The 24172-nt window shown below is 36.0% G+C and overlaps 1 protein-coding gene across 4 annotated transcripts in view; it reads left to right on the forward strand.

The window, feature by feature from the left end:
• GPD2 (glycerol-3-phosphate dehydrogenase 2) overlaps positions 1-24172 on the forward strand; it is a 138714-nt gene that overhangs the window by 55780 nt on the left and 58762 nt on the right. For all 4 annotated transcript variants that reach the window (XM_014785956.2, XM_004428301.3, XM_087435231.1 and 1 more), the window contains exons 4-6: positions 11227-11351; positions 12622-12719; positions 13976-14139. In XM_014785956.2, coding sequence (XP_014641442.1) covers positions 11227-11351; positions 12622-12719; positions 13976-14139 — 387 coding nt within the window. The remainder of the gene's footprint in view (positions 1-11226; positions 11352-12621; positions 12720-13975; positions 14140-24172) is intronic.

Below are 24172 nucleotides of genomic sequence, written 5' to 3' on the forward strand. Positions count from 1 at the left end.
AGAGGGAGCTTGTGTGACCATGAAGAACTATTCTTAAACACACAAAAACAAAGTGAGATATTCTACTGATGGATAGGAGTAGGGGGACTTCAGTGTAGAAAAGGTTTAGAACTACCTTATGGAGAATGTGTTAGGGAATAAGGGTTACTTTACTGAGATTAATAAATGTAAATTTGTTATCAACACAGGATGTGTGTGCGTGTATGTTCAGTATTTTGCTCAGATTGGAGGCAGAGAAAATACACAGCAGGGTAGAATCTGGAATTGAGAACTGACTGGGTATCAGTGATAGAGGGAGAAAATGAGAAAAGACTATGAAGGCAGAGGGGATTATTTAAATGGAGACTAGGACTGGTAGGGGGGCGGTAAGGGAAGGTGGAAAGGCAGCTTCCCTTGCAGAGTTCGAGTGGGTTGAAGGACTGTGAGTGCAATAATAGTAAGGCGACCACTATCAAGTGCCTTTTATTCCTTTTCTCCTTTTTAAAAGTCTTACCTGTGCTCACTTTTGTGCCTTTTCTAGGTTTATCTTTTTAAAAACATAGACAAAATCATACTGAAGTTACTATTTTGCAGTGTCTCTTTCAAATAACAGTATATTTAATCAATCTTTACGTGTATATAGTATACATTCTTTTTTTGTAAGTTGAAGTAACACTAGTTTATAATAACATTATACATTCTTTTTAATGGCTGAAAAATTCATCACAAGGATGTTCTTATTCATGATTCCTTAGGCTATTTCCAGGTTTTTTTTCCTATTTAAAACAATACTGCTTGTGAGTCAAGTACTGAACCAGCTCTGAGGATACAAAGACTACCAAGATGTGGCCTTACCCTCAAGGAACTTAGAGTTTATTAGTATTTGCTGAATGCATCTTTTCTTTGGGCAGTGCAGGACATTCAGTAGTGATCAGGACATTAACTAGTGCGTTAGCAGATGACTGTGGGTGATGATAGTGATGATAATGGTGACAATGATTTTGAGGAGATAAGAATTTCCAGAGCCTGAATGTTGACCAGATTTTTAATTTTTATAGTTAGTAACAGCTAATATCTCTTGGCATATTGATTGCTGTCTTTTAAAGTAATTGACTGAATGTCTCATTTTATGTATATGGAATTATGATTTATAAAAGGGATGGATAAACCTTAGTTCGTATTTCTTTTATTATTCTGGTAGCCCTCTGGGAGTAGCATTTATAATTAAAATGTATAGAGATGCTGAAGTTAATCTATATTTATCCTTTTACTACAATTTCTGATCATATCAGTAGCCCTCTGAAGTGTGAAATAATCGTGGGCATTTGGTTAATGAATTGTGCATTGTTGCTGTTCATTCATGGAATTTGCTCTTTTATTATATTTGATGCTTCACTTAACAGCAAATTTTGCTTTCTCTGCATTTGATATGTTTTTACCAAATTATTCCTGATTGTATCCATTAATCTTTAGTCACATTTGACAAAAATAAATTACTGTGATCTTTTCAAGTTACCAGTAATAATTAGATTTTTCAGGACATCAAAGTTTTCGGGGAACTACTAGATGTTAAAGGGCTTGTATAAAAATGTCTGCACAAGCTTTTTTTTAAATTATTATTTTTTTTTTTGTGAGGAAAATCAGCCCTAAGCTGGCATCCATGCTAATCCTCCTCTTTTTGCTGAGGAAGACCGGCTCTGAGCTAACATCTATTGCCAATCCTCCTCCTTTTTTTTTTTCCCCAAAGTCCCAGTAGATAATTGTATGTCATAGTTGCACATCCTTCTAGTTGCTGTATGTGGGATGCGGCCTCAGCATGGCCAGAGAAGCGGTGCGTTGTTGCGCGCTCGGGATCCGAACCCCCGGCCGCCAGTAGTGGAGCGTGTGCACTTAACCGCTAAGCCACGGGGCCGGCCCTGCACAAGCTTTTTGATAAAATACTTTGCCCAAATGCAATTTTGGTAATGGATAAACAAAGACTGTAGAAGGAAGAGAAAAAGTCATGAAGTCTTCATAATGAACATTTATTTGCATTCTTACCATCTGCATTTTCTTGGGAATCAGTTTTCACTTGGGAATGTTATTTGATAAACATAATATGCATAATTCTCCTCACATTCTCCTGTAGGTCTCTAGGATCACTAGCAATTGCTTCACTGCTTAACGCCACTGTGTCCAGTTCCTGGGCAGAAGCCCAACCTTGGAGTAAAGCTGTAGGCACTTTGCCCCCAAAGCTGGAAGGAGGAGAAACTGATAAATATGTTCACTCTCTCAGGGTTCTCCAAGGTGTTTTCTTCAGTTATTTTTGTTCTTTTATGCGACTTTACATGTATGTAACAAGTACACATTTGCTTATACGTACTTAGTGCATTTTAAAAATCTGATTTATAAACTTAACCTTTACGGCTTCTACTCAAATTCCAGAGAAGATTGCCTCTTGCTGGAAGAAAACATTAATTGTAGTTCTCTTTTTTAAAAATACATATATATATACTTTTAGTTTATGAATGGTATGTGGCTAGCAATTCTTGAATTCTTACTAAAGTTTCTTCAAGTCTAAGGCAGTATACCATAGTGATTAAGGACACAGGTTATGGAATTAGAATGAACTGGGATCAAATCTTGGCTTCATCACTTACTAGCTCCATGACCTTTGACAAGTGTTGTTACCTTACAGAGAGCTTCAAGTTTCTCAGATATAAATGAAGGATGGTAATAATGCTCTTCTGTGTAAGTAGAGGTTTGTGAAAGGGAGGAGGTGTGTGCATTGCAGAACAAAATGCAGAAAAGAGAGAGCGTTGAAAGACAGCGCATTCTGGAAATTATAGGTCCCTACCCCTCACCCACTTCCACCCCCACCCCTCTCCCGCCATGAAGGAAGAGAAAATCCTATTTCAGGACAGTAGAATTGCAGTAGATAAAAGTTTGCTGTTTGCCGGACACTGCTAATTAGACTAGATTGCAAAGTCCTATTAAAATGAATCTGGAAATTTAAGGTAATTTTAATTAATTTAGTGATTTCTTTGGCAGGATTGTAGGCGGGGCTTGAGACATTGTGCTAAAGTTCATCTGGAAAAATAAACCTATGAGATTTACTACATTAATTTTGAAAAGGAGTAATGATAAACGAGGTAGAGATCTATCAGATTTTAAAGTGTCTGCTAAAGCTACTTTAATTAAAATAGTTTGCTAAAGGAAATAGAGAGATTGGAGGAACAAAAGTAAGACTCTAGAAATAGATGTAAGTACATAAAATTTAGAATATGGTAAAGATAGCATTTCAAATTTGTCATTATTGGTTATTTAATAAATGATGATGGAGTATACACTTCCCCAAATTTTATATATATATGTGTGTGTATAAATATATATGTATGTATATATACATGTGTATGTATATATTCTGTTTATCGTATTTCATGTGGGTCAGGGATTTAACAACAAAACACCATAAAATTATTAGAAAACAGTGTGTGTGAATTAAAAAAATGGAGTAGGAAAGATGTTTTTGATCATGACACCAATAAAACCAAATTCCTTTTAGAAAATCCTGTTAAATTTGATTTCATAAAAATTAAAATTTATGGCAAAATTATAACGAACATGTGAAATTGGGGAAATATTTATAACATATCAAACAGACAGGGTTTGTTTCATATTGTTTTCGACTTTTCTATATCCTTTTGTTTTAGTATGTCTATGATGAACAGCATGTAGCTGGACTCCTTGTTTTTTACACTTAATAGATGGAATCTATCTTTTAATAGGTGAATTTGATCCATTTCCACTTATTTTGGTTCCATATGCATTTACTTGGTATTTTTTTACCTTTATCTTTTTTACTTTGCTTCTTTCTCTTCCTTTTTTCCCTTTCTATTAAATCAGTTTTGTATCTCTTTCTGTTTCCATATCCTTAACTCTCTAGATATAGTTGCTGCCACCATCCAGTCCCATCAGAGACTTCCCGGAGCCAAATTGAGTCTCCTGCCCTGTGTTGATATTGGGCATCCCGTAGACCAACTGCCAAGCCAGCCTGTGTGCCTTGGCTCAGGTGCTGCTCTCCAGGCTGTGTCTGTCTTCCAGCCTCCTGGGCAAGACCCAGAAGATAGTCCACAGCCCCAGACAGTGGTCAAGAGAAGCCTTTCAATCTCCTTTCACAAGAGTTGGAGCCCTTCTTAAGTCCCAGCGTTCAAGTGCTAGTCTGGCTTCTTTACCTTTTCTTACTAGGGAGACTTGTATTCCTCTTACCCTTCGGGAACTGAAATCTTGGTTGCCTTGCCTGTTTCTAGACCCAGAGCCCAGCAAGACAGAGGCTTTTGGTCTGAATACTCCACTCTGAGTTTCTCCTACATTTCTGGTCCATGGAGTGTTTATTTTTGAGTCAACTGTGTCCTTTAAATATATATATATTTATATATAATTTACATATATATATATGTAATTTTCTCTGTGGAGAAGAGGACTTGTTCAAAGCTGAACTTGTAATGCCATATTGATCAAAATTTTATTTATAACAATATTTATAATAGCAAAAAATTGGTATCTGGTTTAATAAATTGGGTATATTCAGTTATTGAAAAGAGACTTATAAGTATTTACAGGAAAATGGCTAAAGTGTATTGTAAATTGAAAAACAAGTTGCGAAGAATGAGTTTGTTAATTGTATTTGTGTTTAAAACTAAAAAGGAACATAGATTTTATACTTTCATAAGCATAGAAAGTTTCTTGTAAGATACATGGGGCATTTTTCATAGTTAACATTAGTTACCTCCGGATTTTGTAACTAGGAAGCCAGTGATGTGTTATTCTCTCTTTTTATCCTTCTATGTTGTTTGGCTATTCCTCTTCTCTTTGAACATTGGCTGTTAAACAACAACGTCAACTCCCTTATTCCCCCAAAACTGTATTATTACAATTAATATTATGGCTTAATACATTTTGTGCCTCCATAATCACTTGTGTACTTAAGGAGCACAAAGTATGTTAATGATATGTTCTAACTTAACATAGTATCTCCATTAATGGTTTATCTGTTTCCTAATATAAAAATAGAAATAGGTATTATTTCTATATTTCTATAATATCCAATATTATACAATTCTATAAAATGCTCACATTCACTGTTAGAAAACACTAGCTAAAGCAGAGGGCTCTGGTTGTGAGGATTAACAAGCCAGGATTACTTTGTAGCTTTATAGGAGTGTTATTTTTTAGAGAAATTGATCCTCATGCAAAATGTTCAGCCTTTGGGTTTAGTCCCTTCACTTATTAATGGCAATGGCTTTCTGAAATCCAAAAATAAGTGCCCAAAACTTTTCTAGAAAAAGAAAGATAAACTCCCCTTTCCTTAAACTACATCATTTTTCCTTCATGAGGCATGTGGCTTTAATACCTATGCTTATGGTACTAATGTACAGAATTTCTAAATTTTTTGATTTGTGTGTCATTAGGTTGGTGCCTCTGTTATTTCATAGGGATTATTATCCTTTCTATTTAAAAATATCTAAATAATTCCATATCTGAAAATTTATTCTAATGAAATAAAGATGCAGACATTATAAATGAAAATATAATCTTGCAGTACTATCTGTGATAGTGAGATAGGAAGTAACCCAAATATTCAAAAATAGGGAATTGAATAAATAAATCATTGTAAATATTTAATGGAATAGTATCCACACATTAAAAATTAAATGGTAGAAAAATATTTATTGACATGGAGAGATGTTTACAATCAATAATGTTAAATTAAAAAAAATGGAATGTATCATATGATCCTATTTTTGTAAAAATGTACATATGTGACTATATACATGCATGGATAATGTGAACGTTTAAACACCCAAATGTCAACTCTGGTTATCTCTGAGTGGTGTGATTGCAGGAGAGTTTTATTTTGTTCTTTTTACTTCTCCGCATTTATTATATTGAGCATGTTTTCATGCATAATAAGATAATCAGTAAAAGGTATTAAAATATACTTCTGTTTCATGTTGTGAAAGTTAAATGTCGTACCATGCCTCCCCTTAGATGGTAATTATCCCTCTCTACTCACCCAACTGTCCTGATCCACAAATTGGTTTAGTTGGAAGTGCTTGGTAGGTAGACATTCTCACTCAGGTCGGCAAAGACAAAGCTGTAAAGGGCTGTATTTGGTCCACACCCCTCGCCCCACCTGGAAGATACAATTTTAACTTGCTAAGAGATGGGCTGAAGATGAGTGAAAGGTAGATTTCAAGTTGTCTTTATTCTTCTACTATAACTAGTCTTGTTATTCCACCTAAGAATTTCAGAGTAATTTCATTCTAAATATTAATACTTTACCACTGTCATGAAAATCCTGAGAATACTTATTAAAGCAATGGATAATAAAGACAAAAAATAAAATACCATTCCTAAATATTCTGGTTTATCTTAGCAATGATAGAGCTTATTACTTTCCATAAAAAGTAACTTCTAAAAAGAGAAGAAACAAACAAAAACTGTTCCTCATAAAATCTTCAACTAGTTTAACTAGTAAATTACCGGAAATGCAGAGAGGCCAGCCCTTTGTTGCCAGGCATGTGGGTAGGTCATTCTTTCTGCTCTGAGGAAAGGTCTTCCACAGCGCCTCAGATCCACAGCCAGGAGTAGTCTCTTGACGCCTGGGTACATTATTTTTTATGTCCTTCAAACTCAATTATTTTAGCTAAGAACACAAAATGTTAGCATTGAATGCCACTTAAAAATATTGCTCATTCTCTTCGAGAAGATAAAACAGTACCTTCTTTTCACTTCCTCACTTTATACTTAAAATATCAGAAAACTAAGCTGTTAATTTCAGATCAGTAATTTTTGAGGGGAGGAAAAAAGTTTGGATTTTTGAGAAGTGAAACAGAAGGGAACATTTTAGATAACAGAACCATGCAAGATCATTCTAAGTCTTTTAAAAATTTCATTTTCTTTACTGTAGTTGGTTAATCAGTTCAGGAATATATTTATGAGAAGTGGTTATAACTTCTAATAATGTCTTGATTTTGCATTACTTTCCACTTCCCTCATTCCATCATTCTCATTCCAAGAAAAATGAGAAATCTAGAATATTTAGCATATAATAGCAGTTGAAAAAATTTTAAAATATTTTCTTTTTTTAGAGTATCTATTTTTTTGTTTTGTGTTTCCAAAAACTTTTGGTAATACTTATTAGGTTACATGATGCTTTAATATATCAATTTAGCTATATCTTTAGAGACTAAATTTTTATGTATTTTTGCTCTGGAAGGAGCAGTATCATTTCCAGAAATTCTGGTGGGTAGCTTGGTGATGTGACACTGGAAATAATGGGACAAGAAAAACAGCCTGGTTTGACAGAGAAGCCCATTTTAACTTTTGTTGGTATTCACTGGGGTTTCTCACATAAGTACATGTGAATAACTCTTTAAAATGTCCAATTCTTGCAAAAGCAGTTTTGAGGCTTTAAAGTGTTAGCTCTCACTTAAATATCCTGAAATATCCTCCTGAGATGGCTTGCTAATTCCTAGAGTGGTTCCCTGCCTCACACTGTGTCAGTTTGTGAAAGAAAAAAAAAAATCCATCCTGATAACACAAGCCTATAAAATTCTCTGTTCACATCGCTCTGCAATACCATCTTCTGCCTTGTGAGGCTGGAGTCTTCGTTGCTCCCCTCATGCTGTATGGCACCGGTCCCTAAATGGTCTCCTGCCTCCAGTTCCCCTGGCCCCCTGCTGCACGGAGAGAAATCTTTTTAAAATATTAATCTGATTTTGCAGCTTAAAACACTTCGGTTGTTCCCCTGACAGGCAGTACAATCATATTTCTCAAAACAACATCTGAGAACTTCTGGAAAAATTTAAATTTTATTTCTTTTTTATAATGAAAAAAAAATCAACCAGCACGCCCTTGTTCCTCCAAATGGATACTTTGTAACTGAGTACAGTATTCAAGTTCATGCTTATGTGGCATTGATGCTTGTACTTTCTAATGAAGCCTTTGCTTTGTACTTTGTACTTTTTACTGAAGCATTGATGCTTGTACTTTCTAATCTTGTACTTTCTAATGAAGCATTTGCTTCTCAAACTGATCCCTGATTTGTAGCCATGTTCTCAGAGGCATTTTTCTTTTGAGGACACCCAGGTATTACTTACTTGTGAGAAACAATGGCCCACAGGACAGGATCCAAATATCCTGATGTGGATGAAAGGCCCTTTGTTGTCTGCCTTTACCATTCTTCCCACTGGATCTCCTTCACCTCATCCCTTGCACCCTGCACTTCAGCCCCAGAGTGACAAGCAGCCCCCGAATAAACTGGGCCATTTCAGGCATTTGCCTTTCTCTTGCTTAAGCTGATCTTTGCCAGTGATAATTCCCTTCCTCCTCCCCTCCACCGATCTTGAATGTTACTCTTCTGTAGACTCAGCCTCTCTTGAAGACTCCATCTCCAGGTATAATTAAAAACTCCTACCTTGGCTGCCGTTATTATTCACACAGGTGATTGTGTCATCAATAAACTACCCTCTAAATTTTGTGGCTTAAGACAACTTTATTCTCACACAGTTTCGGTGGGTTAGAAATCTGGGTGTGTCTTAGCCTGGGTCCTCTGGCTCTCAGTCACTTGCAGGCTGCAGTGCTTCCTAGCAACTCATGTGGTTGTTGGCAGGATTCAGTTCCTCACGGGTTGTTGGACAGAGGCCTCCGTTTCTTATGACCTGTTGACGAGAGAGAGTGGAAGTCATGGTCTTTTGTAACCTAATCATGGAAGTGACATGCCATCGCTGTTGCTGTATTCTGTTCCTTAGAAGCAAGGCACTAGTCCAGCCCACACTCCAGGGTAGAGGACTACATGCTAGGAAGTGGGAATAACTGGAGACTGCCTAAGATGTCTTCTCCCACAGCCTGTAGGGGGTACCTTTGGGTAGGCCCAGGGGAGCCGTGGCTGGATGGGAGGCTGCTTGTCTCCTCTCCATCTATGTCCCTGCCTCTCATGTATGAGCATCTTGTTGCCATGACTGTGATTCCAAGGTTGAAAGAGAGGTATATTTTAAATAATCCGGCTCTTAAATACCATTTGAAAGTCAACTCCCTCATCTGATCTTCAAGTGAAGAAAAAATGTTCTATTTTAGTGCTGGGAGAAGAACTCTCTGTGTTGGACTTACTAAGAAAAGGTGATAGAGCTCACCAAGACGGTGCATTCTTAAGAGATTGCAAATGTAATCTTGACTAAGCAATTTGGGGTTTATGTCTAAATTTAACTTTTAACCTGGGGTAAGATAAGACTCCTCTGTGTTTTCAAATGTAGCACCTATAAAACCCCGCTGCACTCTTTACTTTCCTCTTTGGGCCGGGAGCCACCTGACATCTTGATCCATGCCTAATTTATTTCTAACATCAACACTTTGACTGGCACTTAGGATCTCAAAAATATGTACTAACTTGATATGTTTTTCTGTGTTTTTAATACATATAGTACTAAATTTAGCCAGCCCTAGTGGTCTAGTGGTTACTTACTGCCATGGCCCAGGTTCTTCTCCCAGTCCGGGAATCACACCACCTGTCTGTGGGTTGTCATACTGTGGCAGCTGCATGTTGCTGTGATGCTGAAAGCTATGCCACCAGTATTTCAAATACCAGCAGGGTCACCCATGGTGGACAAGTTTCAGTGGAGCTTCCAGACTAAGACAGACTAGGAAGGAGAACCTGGCCACACACTTCTGAAAAATTGGCTGTGAAAACCCTGTGAATAGCAGTGGCACCTTGGATGATATAGTGCTGGAAGGTGAGAGGATGGTACAAAAAGACTGGGCAGGGTTCTGCTGTGCTGTACACAGGGTCACTAGGAGTCAGAATAGACTCGGCACTAACAACAACAAAATACTAAATTTACCAAGCATTGCTAGCGTTTTCATAGTTGAGAATTTTACAGATCTTTCTCTGGCATAAATGCTTAAAAAGAGAGACTTGGGTCTATGACACCTGTAATTTCTGTGTTATTTTGCTAGTTAGTTAGAGCATTAGCAGTTTTTGCCCTTGAATCAAAGTTCTCTACTTTTCTGTCCGCGGTTTCCAAATATTTTGTCCTTTTGAGTCAAGGGAATTGCCCTGATTTTATGATGACATTTGGGTACGATATTTAAACTGTTAAAAGTTATAAAAACGACCCTTTGGTATTAAATGTAATAAATGGCTCTGCGTTGAATACATGCACAAGTTCTCTTATATGAGTGTTGTGAGCCCAGACTGCTCCAGTTACATATTCTCATTGTGACTGGATTCTATGACATTCTCTTATTCCCCAAGACTATGCCGGCCCATGAAAATTCCTCACGGCTTGGTGTTGATGTGTACTTTGGGTCTTATGAAATTTTGGATTTCATCTTTAACCAGTGTATGGGACTTGTGGTCCTGTTGCTCTTACCTAATCCTGAAGAGGCAGGAGTGTCTCTGCAAGAAAAGAAAACAAAATTAGTTTCATCCCTAAGAGATTTATTGCAACCCTCAAGGAAAGGAGCAGAGGGATGACTTCTAGAACTGACCTATCTTTGCTCAACCTCACCTTTACAAAGAATATTTTCTTTTCTTTGCTCATGGATACTCTGCACTGGGTTCATTTGTCCTGGCTTGTTTTTCCCTTTGTAATTCTACAATATTGTGCCTGCGTGTCTTAAATTAGACTATAAACTCCTCAATATCAGAGGTTCTTCTTTTTTCTTCTGTTTTGATATCTTTGATCTCTTTCCCCATTTTATACCCACTATAACACCACTCCAGAAATAGGAGCCAGCACACAGGAGGTCTAGTCTGGATTTATTGATGATGCATTATAGTAGGTGAGAGATGAGGGGCTGGCCTATGTGTGGACTCTTGGAGTGAATGATGAATGTAAGTTTTGTAGAAGAAGGCTTCGTTACCACACCGAGTTAACTCTATATGGTTAAAGATGGGTTCCAGGCTCTCCTTTGACCCTCTAAATGCACCAGAGTGTGTTACTGCCATGAAATTGTACTGTAATATTTTCTAGTTGTGATTCATTCGCAGTTTAATATGCTTCTAGTTCTGGGTTGAGTTTTCCCCCAGGAAGAGACTAAAATCTCTTCATTATAATAGAGACACTGTATTGCACTTTGAATACAAATTTCTCCATGTTCAGAGTAATTTTTCTTGTGATCGTCTCTACCCTGGAGAAGTGCCTTTAATGAATTACATACAAATTGTGTAATTTAAGAAGTTAATTTGGTTTTCTGGTTACACAGGACTAAAAACAGCCCTTGTAGAAAGAGATGATTTCTCATCGGGGACCAGCAGCAGAAGCACTAAATTGATCCATGGTGGTGTGAGATATCTTCAGAAGGCTATCATGAAGTTGGATATTGAGCAGGTAATTGTGTATGCTGGTTGTTAAACAAAAATTGCAACCATGCTTTTTTCTACCCAATTAAATCAGTTTTTTTTTTTTTTTAATGGCTTTTAACATTTCTTCCTGTTGGAAGTACCTATTTAGTGTATTTTGCTGGAATATCTTTCAGGAGAGGTGTGCCAGTTCTTTCCTGTAGCATTATGTTTATGGGTAATCAGGGGCTTTTTCTACACAGGCATGTCCAAGTAGCAGATTTACAAAATCGCTTTTGGATGTGTTGCCTTTTAACAATTGTTATTGGGCTTTTTTTGCCAGTGGCCGCCAAATTGCTATTTCCCAAGGAGTTTCAGGGGAGCTGGGTTGTAATACGGAAGGGGTATTAAATTAATCCTCTTAACTACAACTGTAATCATACATTTACATTGTTACTGACATATTCTTAAGGAAAAGATGATCTGAGTCATGCTTTTCTTATGTCACACTTTATTGTGTCCAGTCTGCCACCATTTGAAAACTGCCAAGGCAGTGTGGAAGATGACATTTCCCAGAGGGGTAAAAAAAATGAGCTGAACTCCCTATCTGCTTTTTGTACATGAAAAACACGGCAGCACTAACTTGACATTGTCACTTTTGAATCTGTCCCTTTTTCTTACGTGTCTCTTCTGCATGATGATGGACGAAAGGAAAAGAGCATAGGATTTAGAATCAGATGACTTGTGCGGCATTCCAGCTTATGCATTCAATTTCTGTGAGCCTCAGTTTTCTCATTTGTACAATTAGTATTATAATAGTAGTACTGGCTCCTCAGAGAGGCGCGGTGAGGAGTAAAGGAGTTAAGACAAAAGCTTTTTTATAATCTATAAAATACTGTGCAACTCCTAAGTATCATCTCTGCTTGGGTTTGTGGAGGCAAGAAGGAAGTTTTAGCATGAATTTGAACAATCTGTTATCTCTTACATGGGAAAATATTATAGGGGACTGAGAAAAGGGACAATACGGAGAATGCAAGATAAATTGTTACAATAATCTTGTAACTCAAGTCAGGAAAATATCTTACACCTGGGAACTCTGACAGCATGTTTTTCTCCTATGCAAATACAGTTAGGGTTTCTAAAAAATCTTTGAGGTTGACAGCATGATGTATTATTAGAAATTTGATTAGGAGGGAGCTATCCTCGCTCAGAGGTAGAGAGGTTTCTGTGTATCAATCAGTTGGCAGGGTGTCTATTTGCCATTTGAAAATATTATGATCTGTTACTGCCAAACTAATTTTCTCTGTTTTGCTTTTCAGTATAGGATGGTAAAAGAAGCCCTTCATGAGCGTGCCAACCTGCTAGAAATTGCTCCCCATTTATCAGCTCCGTTGCCTATAATGCTTCCTATTTACAAGTAAGCCTTTAGATACTATCTGTATACTATTTGCTTATCTGAAGTCAATAGAACAACACAGTTTTAATGGAAATAGTCCCTCAATGTATGTTTCTTAATGTAGTTTTAATTGGTCCTAATCTTTAATCCTTTTCAAATATTTTTCTCTGTTGTATTTAAAAGTGTGGCTTTTCCTAAACTGCTCTCTACTGACCCACCTCTAAGGGCTGGGCCTTGAAGGCATAGGAGGTTGTGTTCTGTATTTATGATTAGTAGTTTCTTACTCCATTTTTCTGAGAGTATATAGAGGAGAAACTGCGTTTGCACTGGGGAGCATAAGAGGGTCATTTGCAGACTAAAGTGCAGAGCCAAAAAGTATCCTGCTGCAAAATCTGAACGTGACATGTACCAACGCCAAACTTAAACCATTTTGGGTCATTTTAAATTTCCCAGTTAATCAAAACTGAAATTTGGTTTGGAAGTATCAGATTATAAATTATAAAACCCGATTTTCCTAATGTTGTTAGAGCTATCCATGAAGTTGCCTTAAGTTGGAATACAGGTAGTATGAAAAAGTGGATTATGTAGCTTTGTTAGTCACGTGAGTGTTGTGGGGACTTAGAAACAGATTTTACAACTTTTGTCCATATTTTATCATAGATTTCTTAGGACATCTTAAGCCAGCAATTCTCTCCCCTGGGTGCACATTAGAGTCACCCAGACCTCTGCCCTAGTTTAGTTAAATCAGTCTCTAGACATGTGAGGCCCAGACATCTGTATTCTTTTTGATGCTCCCCAGAGAATTCTAATATGCAGCCAGGTTGAGAACCACTGTCCTAGAGATGATTCGTTTACAGTCTCATGATTCTTTTACTTATATAATTCAGCTAGGCTGGTGTCATAAACAGTCTTACAGTTCTCCTGTTTCTTTTGCAAGACACTTCTAGATAAACTTTGCTTTTCTTAAGTGAAAATTATCTTACAGCTTAAACTGACATTCAATGATGTTATATTCTGTTTCTAAAGACACCTTTCCCAGGCCAGCCCCGGTGGCCTAGTCGTTAAGTACCGTGTGCTCCGCTTCGGTGGCCCGGGTTCAGTTCCCAGGCCCAGACCTACACCATTCGTCTGTCAGTGGTCATGCTGTGGTGGTGGCTCACATATGAAAAAAAAAAGAGAAAGATTAGCAGTGGATGTTAGCTCAGGGTGAATCTTCCTCAGCAAAAAAGTAAAAAATAAAATAAAAAAATAAACCTTTTCCCCTATTTATGCTGTAGGTGGTGGCAGTTACCTTACTACTGGATTGGAATCAAGATATATGACCTGGTTGCAGGAAGTAACTGCCTGAAAAGCAGTTATGTCCTCAGCAAATCCAGAGCCCTTGAGCATTTCCCAATGCTCCAGAAGGACAAACTTGTGGGAGCAATTGTCTACTATGATGGTATGTGATTTTTTCTTTTTAACAAGATACTTTTCTCTCACTCATAACCCTTATAGTATATTCTAAAGGAGATCGTTTCCCATCCTTACTTTTAATGCTAATCTTACACAGCACACAAATGCACACGTATACACATATACTAACCATTTTCTCTAATACTAGCTGAAAAACTCCCCATAGTGTTTTGCTTTTAATATCGTTTGCTTTTGTATCTTCCTTTTCTTCTTTGATTTTACTTTGTATCTCATGGTTGGTTTGGTCCATTTTCCATCATTATGAATTTGGACCCCATCCTCATGCCGTTTAATTTGTTATATGTTTGCCAGTGACTACTTGCCTTATGAATATATTATAATGTTGAAAAGAGGTGAAGATCTGTTAGGTTTTCTAGATGAAACCTCTATTTTCAAGGGGTTATAAACCTGGGGAAAAATGCCCCCTGGGCTGAAATTGACATGTTTGTATTTTCCACAGGACACAAGTCTTGAACGAATAATTTATGTGATGAAGGTAGATGAGTGTTGCATCTGTTAAACCAAACTCTCAGTTTTTATTGCTTATTTTATTGTTGTTAGATGTTTTCTAACAGTGACATTATCTAGTATTCATTTGTCATGTGTTCAATGTTCATTCTTTTTGTGTGTGTGAACAATATAATTTTGTAGACTTTTATATGAAGGAACTAACCACTTAATATATCTCCAGATGGACCACAATACAATACAAAACAAAACAGGAAAGCTGTTTGTGAAATTTTATAATGGTTTTAAAGGGTGTATGGGATTGAAAAATAGTCTGAGCATATCCATTTCTAAGGAAACAGCTAGACACAGATAATTGTATATGTTCAAAAAGTCTTAGAAATTTTGTGACACAAAGGATGGCTTAGATTCTATAGCTCAGTGAGTATTTTTTTTACCCCTATTATGTGATCTTTTGTATTTAATGTTAGATATCTAAACTCTTAGCATGAAGAAATGTGTTTTGTTTTGTTTTTTTCAGGAGACTTTGATATTTATGCTTCATATTGTGGGATATCCTCAAGGCTACCACCACCTTTTGTTCCTCTTCTCAGATTCTAAATTCTGAATCAATTTAGCTGTCTGTCAGGCTTTCACGTATGAATGCAAAATGTATATGTGCATAGAGGGCAACGGGGACAAAGTCAAGAAAATGTCCTAGGAGCGACAATATTAGAAAAATGTTAAGGGTCTTAGACAAACATTAAAAGCTAGAAAATGCACAGTTTACAGTGCCTTCCAGCATCTAAACACCACAGGGGGGGCACTTACCTACTTTTTTGGTGCCTCTGATGGAGCCTACATGTTAAAGGACAACCTTCACTGTAAATTTGCTTTTTCTGCATCAGACCCTTAATGTTAATCCACTGTAGTTTATCGGGTGATTGGGAGTAAGAAGCCATTCTGCAGATGGCACCCTGCCCATCCTGACATGAAAATGTTTCTGCCCTTTGCCTCTTGTTGCTAATCTCTCCTGCACAAACCCTCTCAAATACTTGGTCATTTCCTCAACCATGTGATGTATCGAGCACTAACTATTTTTATTAATTTTTTTGCTTGTGCGTATCTGAATCTCCTTAAGAGGACTATTAGTTGATGTCATATCTGAATTTGTGATATCTGTTTTATATTGGTTGATATTGTTATGAATTATAGATTCTTATCAATTCTCCATAGAGAAACCAAGGGAAATCTATGTCACATATGCAGAAGAAGCATTATCCTATTAGAATCAAGAGGAGGAAGAATTTTTTAAATCTACAATTGGCTTTTATAGCTTGTTACAGGTTGCAAAATTATGAGTTTAGCAGAGACTATTGAAAAATTTAAAAATTATTGTTTGAAATAATTTCATATTGTTATTTGAAAATTGATTGTAAAATCTTAAGTTTTGAATGGAAGCGGTAAAAATAATTATATTCTAGTCATTTGAAATAAATAATTTTTTTAACCTTGTTCTGAAATGATACTGGCCTAACCATGACATGCTTAAGGTAAGGCAAAGCAACAATGTGAAACAAAGTGTAGTTCTATGGTTTCACAACTGTATTCATAGATAGGACAACTCCTGTTTTACCTAATAGTATGATGAGCAGACTAAATATCAACAGAGAAATAAGGTTGAAAGGCGTGTATAGGTAAAGAAATTAAATGCAGTAAATGTGTGCTCAAAGAAAGAAAGGGATGCCTTACCCCTTGACCAGAAAAATAGCATTATCATCCTGCTACCAAAATATTTCAGACAGGAAAAAATACTTCCTGAACATTTACCATTGCAAACAATATGTAAACATTATAATTTATGAAAGAAACCTTTCTTAACAAGAAAAAAAAATACTCTTCTCCTTAAATAACCATTATGAGAATGTATAACAGTCAACCAAATGATTTAAAAATGCATTTGGGCTGCTTGAAATAATTTTTTTTTTACTTAAAAAAATAATTTAGTGAGATAAAATTCACATAACATAAAATTAACCACATTAAAGTGAACAGAAACAGCAATTTTTATAACTCCTACCTTGGGAGAATCTTGATTATGATGAAAAAGTGGCACAAGCAATTAAAAGAACTTTTAAATGCTGCAAGTTTTGCTAACTAAAAACTTTCACTAGTAATACATTATATAGTTACTTCAGCATCAGTGAAAAGTGAAATTTAATAGGTTGAAAATATAGTTGAACAAACTAGTAAACCTTACCATCAACTTGGACCAGTGACTGAGACAATCTTTAAGATTCCTTCAACACTCAGATGTTAGGGCTGTAAGTTATTCCCTCTGAAGTCCAAAATGCACAAAGGTCAATAAATTTTCTTAATTATTCATAAGAACCGTTCATCCTAAATAAAGAGTGATGACTATTGCATATGATTAAGGCAAAATCTATTTCTCTACCAAAGTCCGTAATAAAATAAATTTCACATACTTCTTTTTTCTTTTTATCTTTTTTATTGAGATATAATTGACATATAACATTACATTAGTTTCAAGTGTACAATATAATGATTCAATATTTGTATATGTTGCGAAATGGTCACCATAATAAATCTAGTTAACATCCATCAACATATAGTTGCAAACTTTTTTTCTTGTGATGAGGACTTTTAAGATTTAATCTCTTAGCAACTTTCAAATATGCAATACAGTATTATGAACTATAGTCACCTTGTTGTGCATTACATCTCCATGACTTATTTATATTATAACTGAAAGTTTGTATCTTTTGACCACATACTTTTAAATGTAGTAATTATAGTGGCTATTCTCTGCTTGGCATAGGTATGACCCCTTGCCAGATTTTGGTGTTAACCACTGAAAAACAAACTCACACATGTGGAGGAATAACTACCATCTTTTTCAGTATAGACAAAGTAAATGTCAAATTTCTCAGTAAAATCTACATGAAATGAAAATTGGGATAGAAAATGACATACCAGGTTATATTTTCTTTTTGTAGTCTGTTAGAGAAAACATGTAGTCCACTCCCTGGTTTTCTGAGACTTATCCTAGTGTTTCCTATGTGCTCCTTGCCATTTCCCACCAGCGAGTCCAGCTGGACCCTGTCCATGGCTGTTACCATCGATAAGGGGGTTACCAGGTAGAGAATGTGGTGACTAGTGCAACTCTCCCAAGTCAGCAAGAAGTATTTAAGGCATGACAGGCATGAGTATCTTGGCAGGCTGGGAAAGTATGTGAACCAGCTGTAGGGGGGAGCCAGTTTCCTCAGGAACTTATTTTGTCTTCCTCTCAACTTGACTTCAATCTTCCTGTTCCCAGAGTAGATCTTTGGTGCCATTCTAGTTGGATTCCAGTCATCCAATCCAGTGCACAGAAAATGAGATATAATTAAAAATCATTAAATATTTAAAACCATTAAATACCCCCATTAAGCTTCTATAAGATGAAACTGGAGAACAAAATTACAGATTTAAATTCTTTCTTCTGAGAGTCAAGGCATTGACAGAGAGAGATGTCTGTTATTTCATACTCGATGATGCCCTTAAATATTCCTTATGCACATATGAAAATAGCAACCTGCAAGAAATTACACTGGCTTTCCTAATGTAAATAAAAGTTGGTTATATCCATGTTTCAAAGGGGGAATTAAAGCCTAGGTTTCACTAGAATATTCATTTTTATTCCAACCTAAAACTCACAGCATACAAATAGATGAATTCAGCTCAAGAGAGAGCAAAGCCAATTTAATCTCTGGCTCCCCTGAGGTAAATGTAGTTCACGGTCCTGCCCCCACCCCAACCTCAGCTATAATCCCTGGCTCCTGGAGGTAAAAAATGCACTGAAGTGAGGAAAATTCTGCAGCAGGATATAATGATCCAAAATGACAGGGACAATAATGACAATGAATTTCATGTCTCCCAGTCATGAGCTGGAGATGCTTGACTAGGCTGACTTATACAATTAAATTGTTACAGGTACAGCAGGAGATGCAGTTAGCTGTGTGCTTTGGGGAACGATGCCGCTGGCAAAAGGCATATTGTGGAATCCAGACTCTTTTGTTAGGAAAAAACTATCACTCCTCTAGGCGTGCACCCGCAATTGTACACTTGAATAAAAGAAAGCCTGGGTTAAAGACAAGTCTTTTAAGGTGTTGGTTTTATCTACTTTGAAAGCTAAAAAAAGTCATTTACCCAATAACACAAAGGGGATTTTTTTAGTCTTATGTTTTCATTTTTCTTTTTCCATTGAATTCCTGGAACCTAAGTCAAATCTAAAGATGGTGCCTTTAAAGCCTCATTTACATTATTTGCAAGCACAATTATTGAACTATAATTGAATGTTATCTACTTTAAATTTGACAGACACGTTAATTTCTTCAGAGTAATAGAAATAGGTTGAATAAAGAACTGAGCAATATGGATTTACAAACAACATAGCAGTGCCATTATGCAAGTTTGGCGATGTGCTTCTTAGAGCAGATCTTGTAAGGCTGGAACAGTAGTTCTAAAGCGGAGTGTGAGAGCCTCATGGGGTGAATGAGACCATCCATTGGGTGTAGGAAGAACATGTTGGAACTCCTACTTAGATTATTTCTATCAAATTCCTTATAAATGTCTGTTTTTACATATGGTTCAAATATCTATAATATATAAGTATAGGTACTTATATATAAGTACAATAGTATAGGTGTGAAATTTATAAACAAATATCCATATTAGGGTGATATGCTGACATTTACTTTACTTTCAGAATACTCAACTAAATTTTTCTTTTTTGAACCACTGGGTTAGTAATTTGTCATCATTTTATGTCTTTGATAATTGACTAATTTGGATGTTTTCAAGATGGATGTGTTAAGCGAGAGGAAAAATTCCTCTTCCTCTAGAAGAGTAAACATTACCAAATCCTTTCCTTCATTTCCGAAGGTCCAATTTCTGTTACCTTTGATTGAGGGGGTCCAAAAAGAAAAAAAAAAGTCTATTGACTGGGCCGGCTCCGTGGCTTAGCGGTTAAGTGCGCGCGCTCTGATGCTGGCGGCCCGGGTTCGGATCCCGGGAGCGCCCCGAGGCACCACTTCTCCGTCCAACGCGAGGCCGAGTCCCACGTACAGCAACTAGAAGGATGTGAACTTATGACATACAACTATCTACTGGGGCTTTGGGGGGAAAAAACTGAATAAATAAAATCTTAAAAAAAAAAAAAAAGTCTATTGACTAACAGGGGATATTATCTGGGATCCTCAAAATTTGGCATAATTAAAACATGTTTGTTGTTTTTATTTTTATTTCCATCTTAAAATAAAAATATAATAAATTCATTTTAAAATGTAAAGTTCTACTTGCCAACAGTTCTCAAGGCTCCTAACTCTTTTTTTAATTATTGTACGTGGCCAAGGTTTAAAATTGCGTAAATAATGGTACATATAAAAAAGAATATGTAGAACACATATATAAGTTGTCTTTTTTATCTTATGTAAATATTTTAAAATAATCTATTGTTTAGTTTTATTTTTAAACTTTGTAAAAGTATAATATGATGTGTTATATAAGATGTATTATATAAGTATAATATGAAGTGTTATATAAGTTGATATAAATCCTTTAGATAACAATTAGACACTCCTAGTAAAGTTGAGCATGCATATACCTTGTGATTCAGTATTTCTACTACTAAATATATGCCCCAGAGAAACTCTTACACGTGTCCAACAGGAGATATGTACAAAAAGTTCATTGCCGCACTGGGTATAATTTCAAAAAGGGAAATAATTCAAATATCTATCAAGAGACAAATGAATAAATAACCTATAGTGTATTCACATAATGGAGTAAAACAGCGTTGAAAGTGAGTGAACTAAGCTAAACTGAACAACACGGATGAGTCTTAGAAAAATAATGTTGAAAATGGCATGATAACTTGTCTCACAATTGCAAGCATCAAAATCCTAGTTGAAAACTGCTTTCCAAAGTATTGCAGTGTAGTTGAAAACAATCAACAATAGAGAAGTAGACGACTTAGGTTTGTGTTGAGTTTTGAACCCTGCACTACACATCTATGAATTTGGGCTTATAATACCTAACTCGCTGGGTGTTTCGAGGTTTAAAAGAACTAATAAATGCAAAATAACTTTTTAAGTATAAAATGTTTCAATTTTAATTGTTTTATTTGGATCAATTTTATGAGTATTCTATGGTCCACCAAATTTCTACTTTTCGTGAAAATGTTCCAAACTGAAGCATCAGTTCCACCAATGTCCCCTTATGTATTTAAAATTTGCAGATTGTTCATAAAATTTGCAAAACATTCTTAAGAAAAAGGAAAATATTGTGTATACAAACATGCTCCACCTAAGTATATAATCTTTGAAATTTAAGGGTTAAACCACAGCATTTTAAAGAACTTACTCTAAAATTATAGACATTGACTTAAAACATATTTGTTTTAGTATTTCTACTTGCCCATATGCGGTTTTACGCTTATAAATTAAATTAATAATTTTTATCTTGATTTCCTACTGTCAGCTTTTCCATTGTCTTTCTCCTCTTGTTTTCTGTGAGTTACATAAGTGAAACTGACATTATTGCTCATATAGCAGGCATATATTTTGCCCCCGAATGCTGCCTTTTTGCTATTCAGTGTGTCTGGATACCAACTAACGCTAAATGAAGTTTGACATGTACCCCTAAGATACAAAACTTATAAATTGTGGCTTCAAAGGAAACCTTGAATAAATAGGACACATTTGTGTCCACCCAGGCTAACATCCAACATATGCTTTAGGTTCGTGATGATGAGACGGAGCAAAATAGCCCCTAGGAAATTTTGCAATTGTTTATTGCTCACTTGACCAGCATTTTTTTAATGCTGGTATTTTTAAATACCAGGCTTTCATTCTCTTATAATTAGTTTTTTTTAAGAAAATCAAAAGCACACAAAAGTAGATTCGATAGGGGTAGCATACTGAGATGGTAGTCATCCATATTGTACTCTGTATATGAAAGCTTAAAGAAAGTGCTAAAATTCACCAATAGTAGGATATGTATGTATATACATTAAGCAAATAGTTCTGGTTGGTTTACAGTAAGTTGTCTAGGTCTCACATTCTGTTGCTCAGTTGACTCTTTTTAAAAAGGGTCTGGTATTAGGACCAAATGTATTAAGGATAGACGTCTGAGCTTTCAGATTTTGAGAGAGTTCACTGCATATATGCCACATATTGTGCCAAGCACATGGTCCCTACTACCAACGATGCTTTACATTTGTGTATGGTTTTCAAAACATTCTTTTCTCATAAATTATCTTAGTCGACCTGGCTCAGTGTGTATCATGGAATAGGATACTATGATCCCTGTTTTACAGGAGAACGGAAATCAAAGCTAAATATCTGAATCAATATTTTGGACATGTGGGGAAGTGAAAGTAACTTTTTCACTTGGCTAAAAGAAACATAAACTTTACAAAATATAGATTATAACACCACGGCTTCTTTTAGCTACCAGTAAGTTTTAAGTCTGTCACACACTTTTAAAAAGAAGTGCCAAATATTTCAACAAAGTATACACATTTTTATTAAGGGAAACTTCAGACATATGCAAAAGTAATAAGAATAATAAAATGAGCTTCCAGTTTCAACATTTATAAACTCATGGCTTAATTTCATTTATTCTCCTTTCTACTCCTCCCTTGCCCCCCCAGATATCAAATATTTCATCCATGAATATTTTAGTCTGTATCTTTCAAATGCAACCACACTTAAAATGTTTAACAATAATTTCTTAATATCAAATATCCAGTCATGGTCACATGTCCTCTGTAGTCTCATAACCTTAATCGGCTCCTGATTAAAAAAATCAACCCATAAAACAAACAAAATCCTAGTAAGTTCATATATATGCCAATTCATTCTTCTTAATTAATAGGTTTCCCATCTTTTCCTTTGTTTCGTTATGGTTTTGTTTAACAGTTCCCTGTATTTTCTTTTCAGTAGTAGTTAGGCTTGTTCCATTAATCTGTTGCTGCAAAAGGAACAATACCCAAACGTAGTGGCTTAACACACCAGTGGACTCTCTTTCCCAGTTCTGAGGATGGATGGGCTCAGCTGGGTGTTTCTCTCTTCGGATCCCTCATACGGCTGCAATGAGTTTGCAGCTGAGGCCAGGGTTTTCTGAAAGCTTTCTTACTTACTTGTCTGACATGGCTCCTGGGCTGAGAAGGCTGGAACAGCTGGGGGCTGGCCCTGCCTCTCTCTCTCATTGTGGCTTTTCCACATGGCTGGGTTGGACTTGTATATAGTCAGACTTCTCACGTGGTGGCTGGCTTACCCCTGTGAGCATACCAAGAGACCAATTCTTAAGTACAAGACTTCTGCTGACCTAGCCTGATACACAGTGTCACTTCTACCACATTCTGTTAATTAAAGCGAATCACAGGGGCAGCTCAGATTTAAGGGATAGGATGTTACAAAAGTAAGAAAAACAGGAAGCATGGTTTACTGGAGAGAGGTGGGACATCTTTGGTGACTAGCTACAAGGAGGCTGGATCAAATTATTTTGTCAAAAATACTTTATAGATAGTGGGTGTGAATTTCCATCACAAGTCTTTTTGCCTCTTTTTTTTCCTTTAATTCATTTATTATAATCATTGCCCAGATCAATTACAGCATTTCATTAGAGGTTAAGGGGTTAAAAATGGTAATTTTCTAACCCTGTCTTTCCAACTTCATTTATTAGTTGGATTACTTAGAATTTCCATGTATCAACTCTTTGCCTACCTCAAGGTAGACATTTTGTATAAAATGTCTGGATAAATACTTGATTTTTTCCATTTGTATAGTAGTTTTCAAAAATAGTGAGTCGATTTTCTAGCATTCTCCAAATGTGATGAGATTTTCTTCTGGGTTATCAACTAAACTAATGACTTTAAATATCTTTGATGTGAGTCAATCCATTAGAGTTATTGGCGTTCAAACAGCCCTATCTCTGGCCCATGGGCACCTCCTCATGTTGGCTCCTGAGCCCTTTTGATATGCTGTCAATGGTCTATGATGACTTCTGTGCTGTCTGCTATGACAAGATATTCCAGGCTCATCTGGAAACTTTCCTGCCCTAGACTTGAAGCAGCCATTTCTCCAGTAAGCCTTGAGTCCTTCCTGTGGGAAATGGTAATTAGAGACCATAACCTATTTGCTATGGATATTCATTGCTACTGATTGGTCATTATTTTAGGCCTTTCAGTAGAAAGAGTTAAGAAAAATTTTTTGTTTAGAGAATAAAAACATGATGAATTCTTAGATATAGTTATGCTTTAAATTCACGAGTACATGGCTTTTGTTTAACTCATCAATCATAGCTCCAAAATATTATTTTTTTGTTGTTGCAGTTTTGATTTTGTTATTCTTCAAGTATATGCCAATGGGGGTATATAGACAAATCACTGTCTTTTAAAGCTACTTGACATAGTTCCTATCAGTGTGGTTATGCCACCAACTCAGTATAACAAATCAATGTAATTTGGCTTTAGATCATTAGGGATTTATTTTTTTTAAAGCTGTGCT

This window comes from Ceratotherium simum, chromosome 9 (genome assembly GCF_057802395.1).
Source record: "Ceratotherium simum simum isolate JZ-2026a chromosome 9, ASM5780239v1, whole genome shotgun sequence".
In the NCBI taxonomy this organism is placed as follows: Eukaryota; Metazoa; Chordata; class Mammalia; order Perissodactyla; family Rhinocerotidae; genus Ceratotherium; species Ceratotherium simum.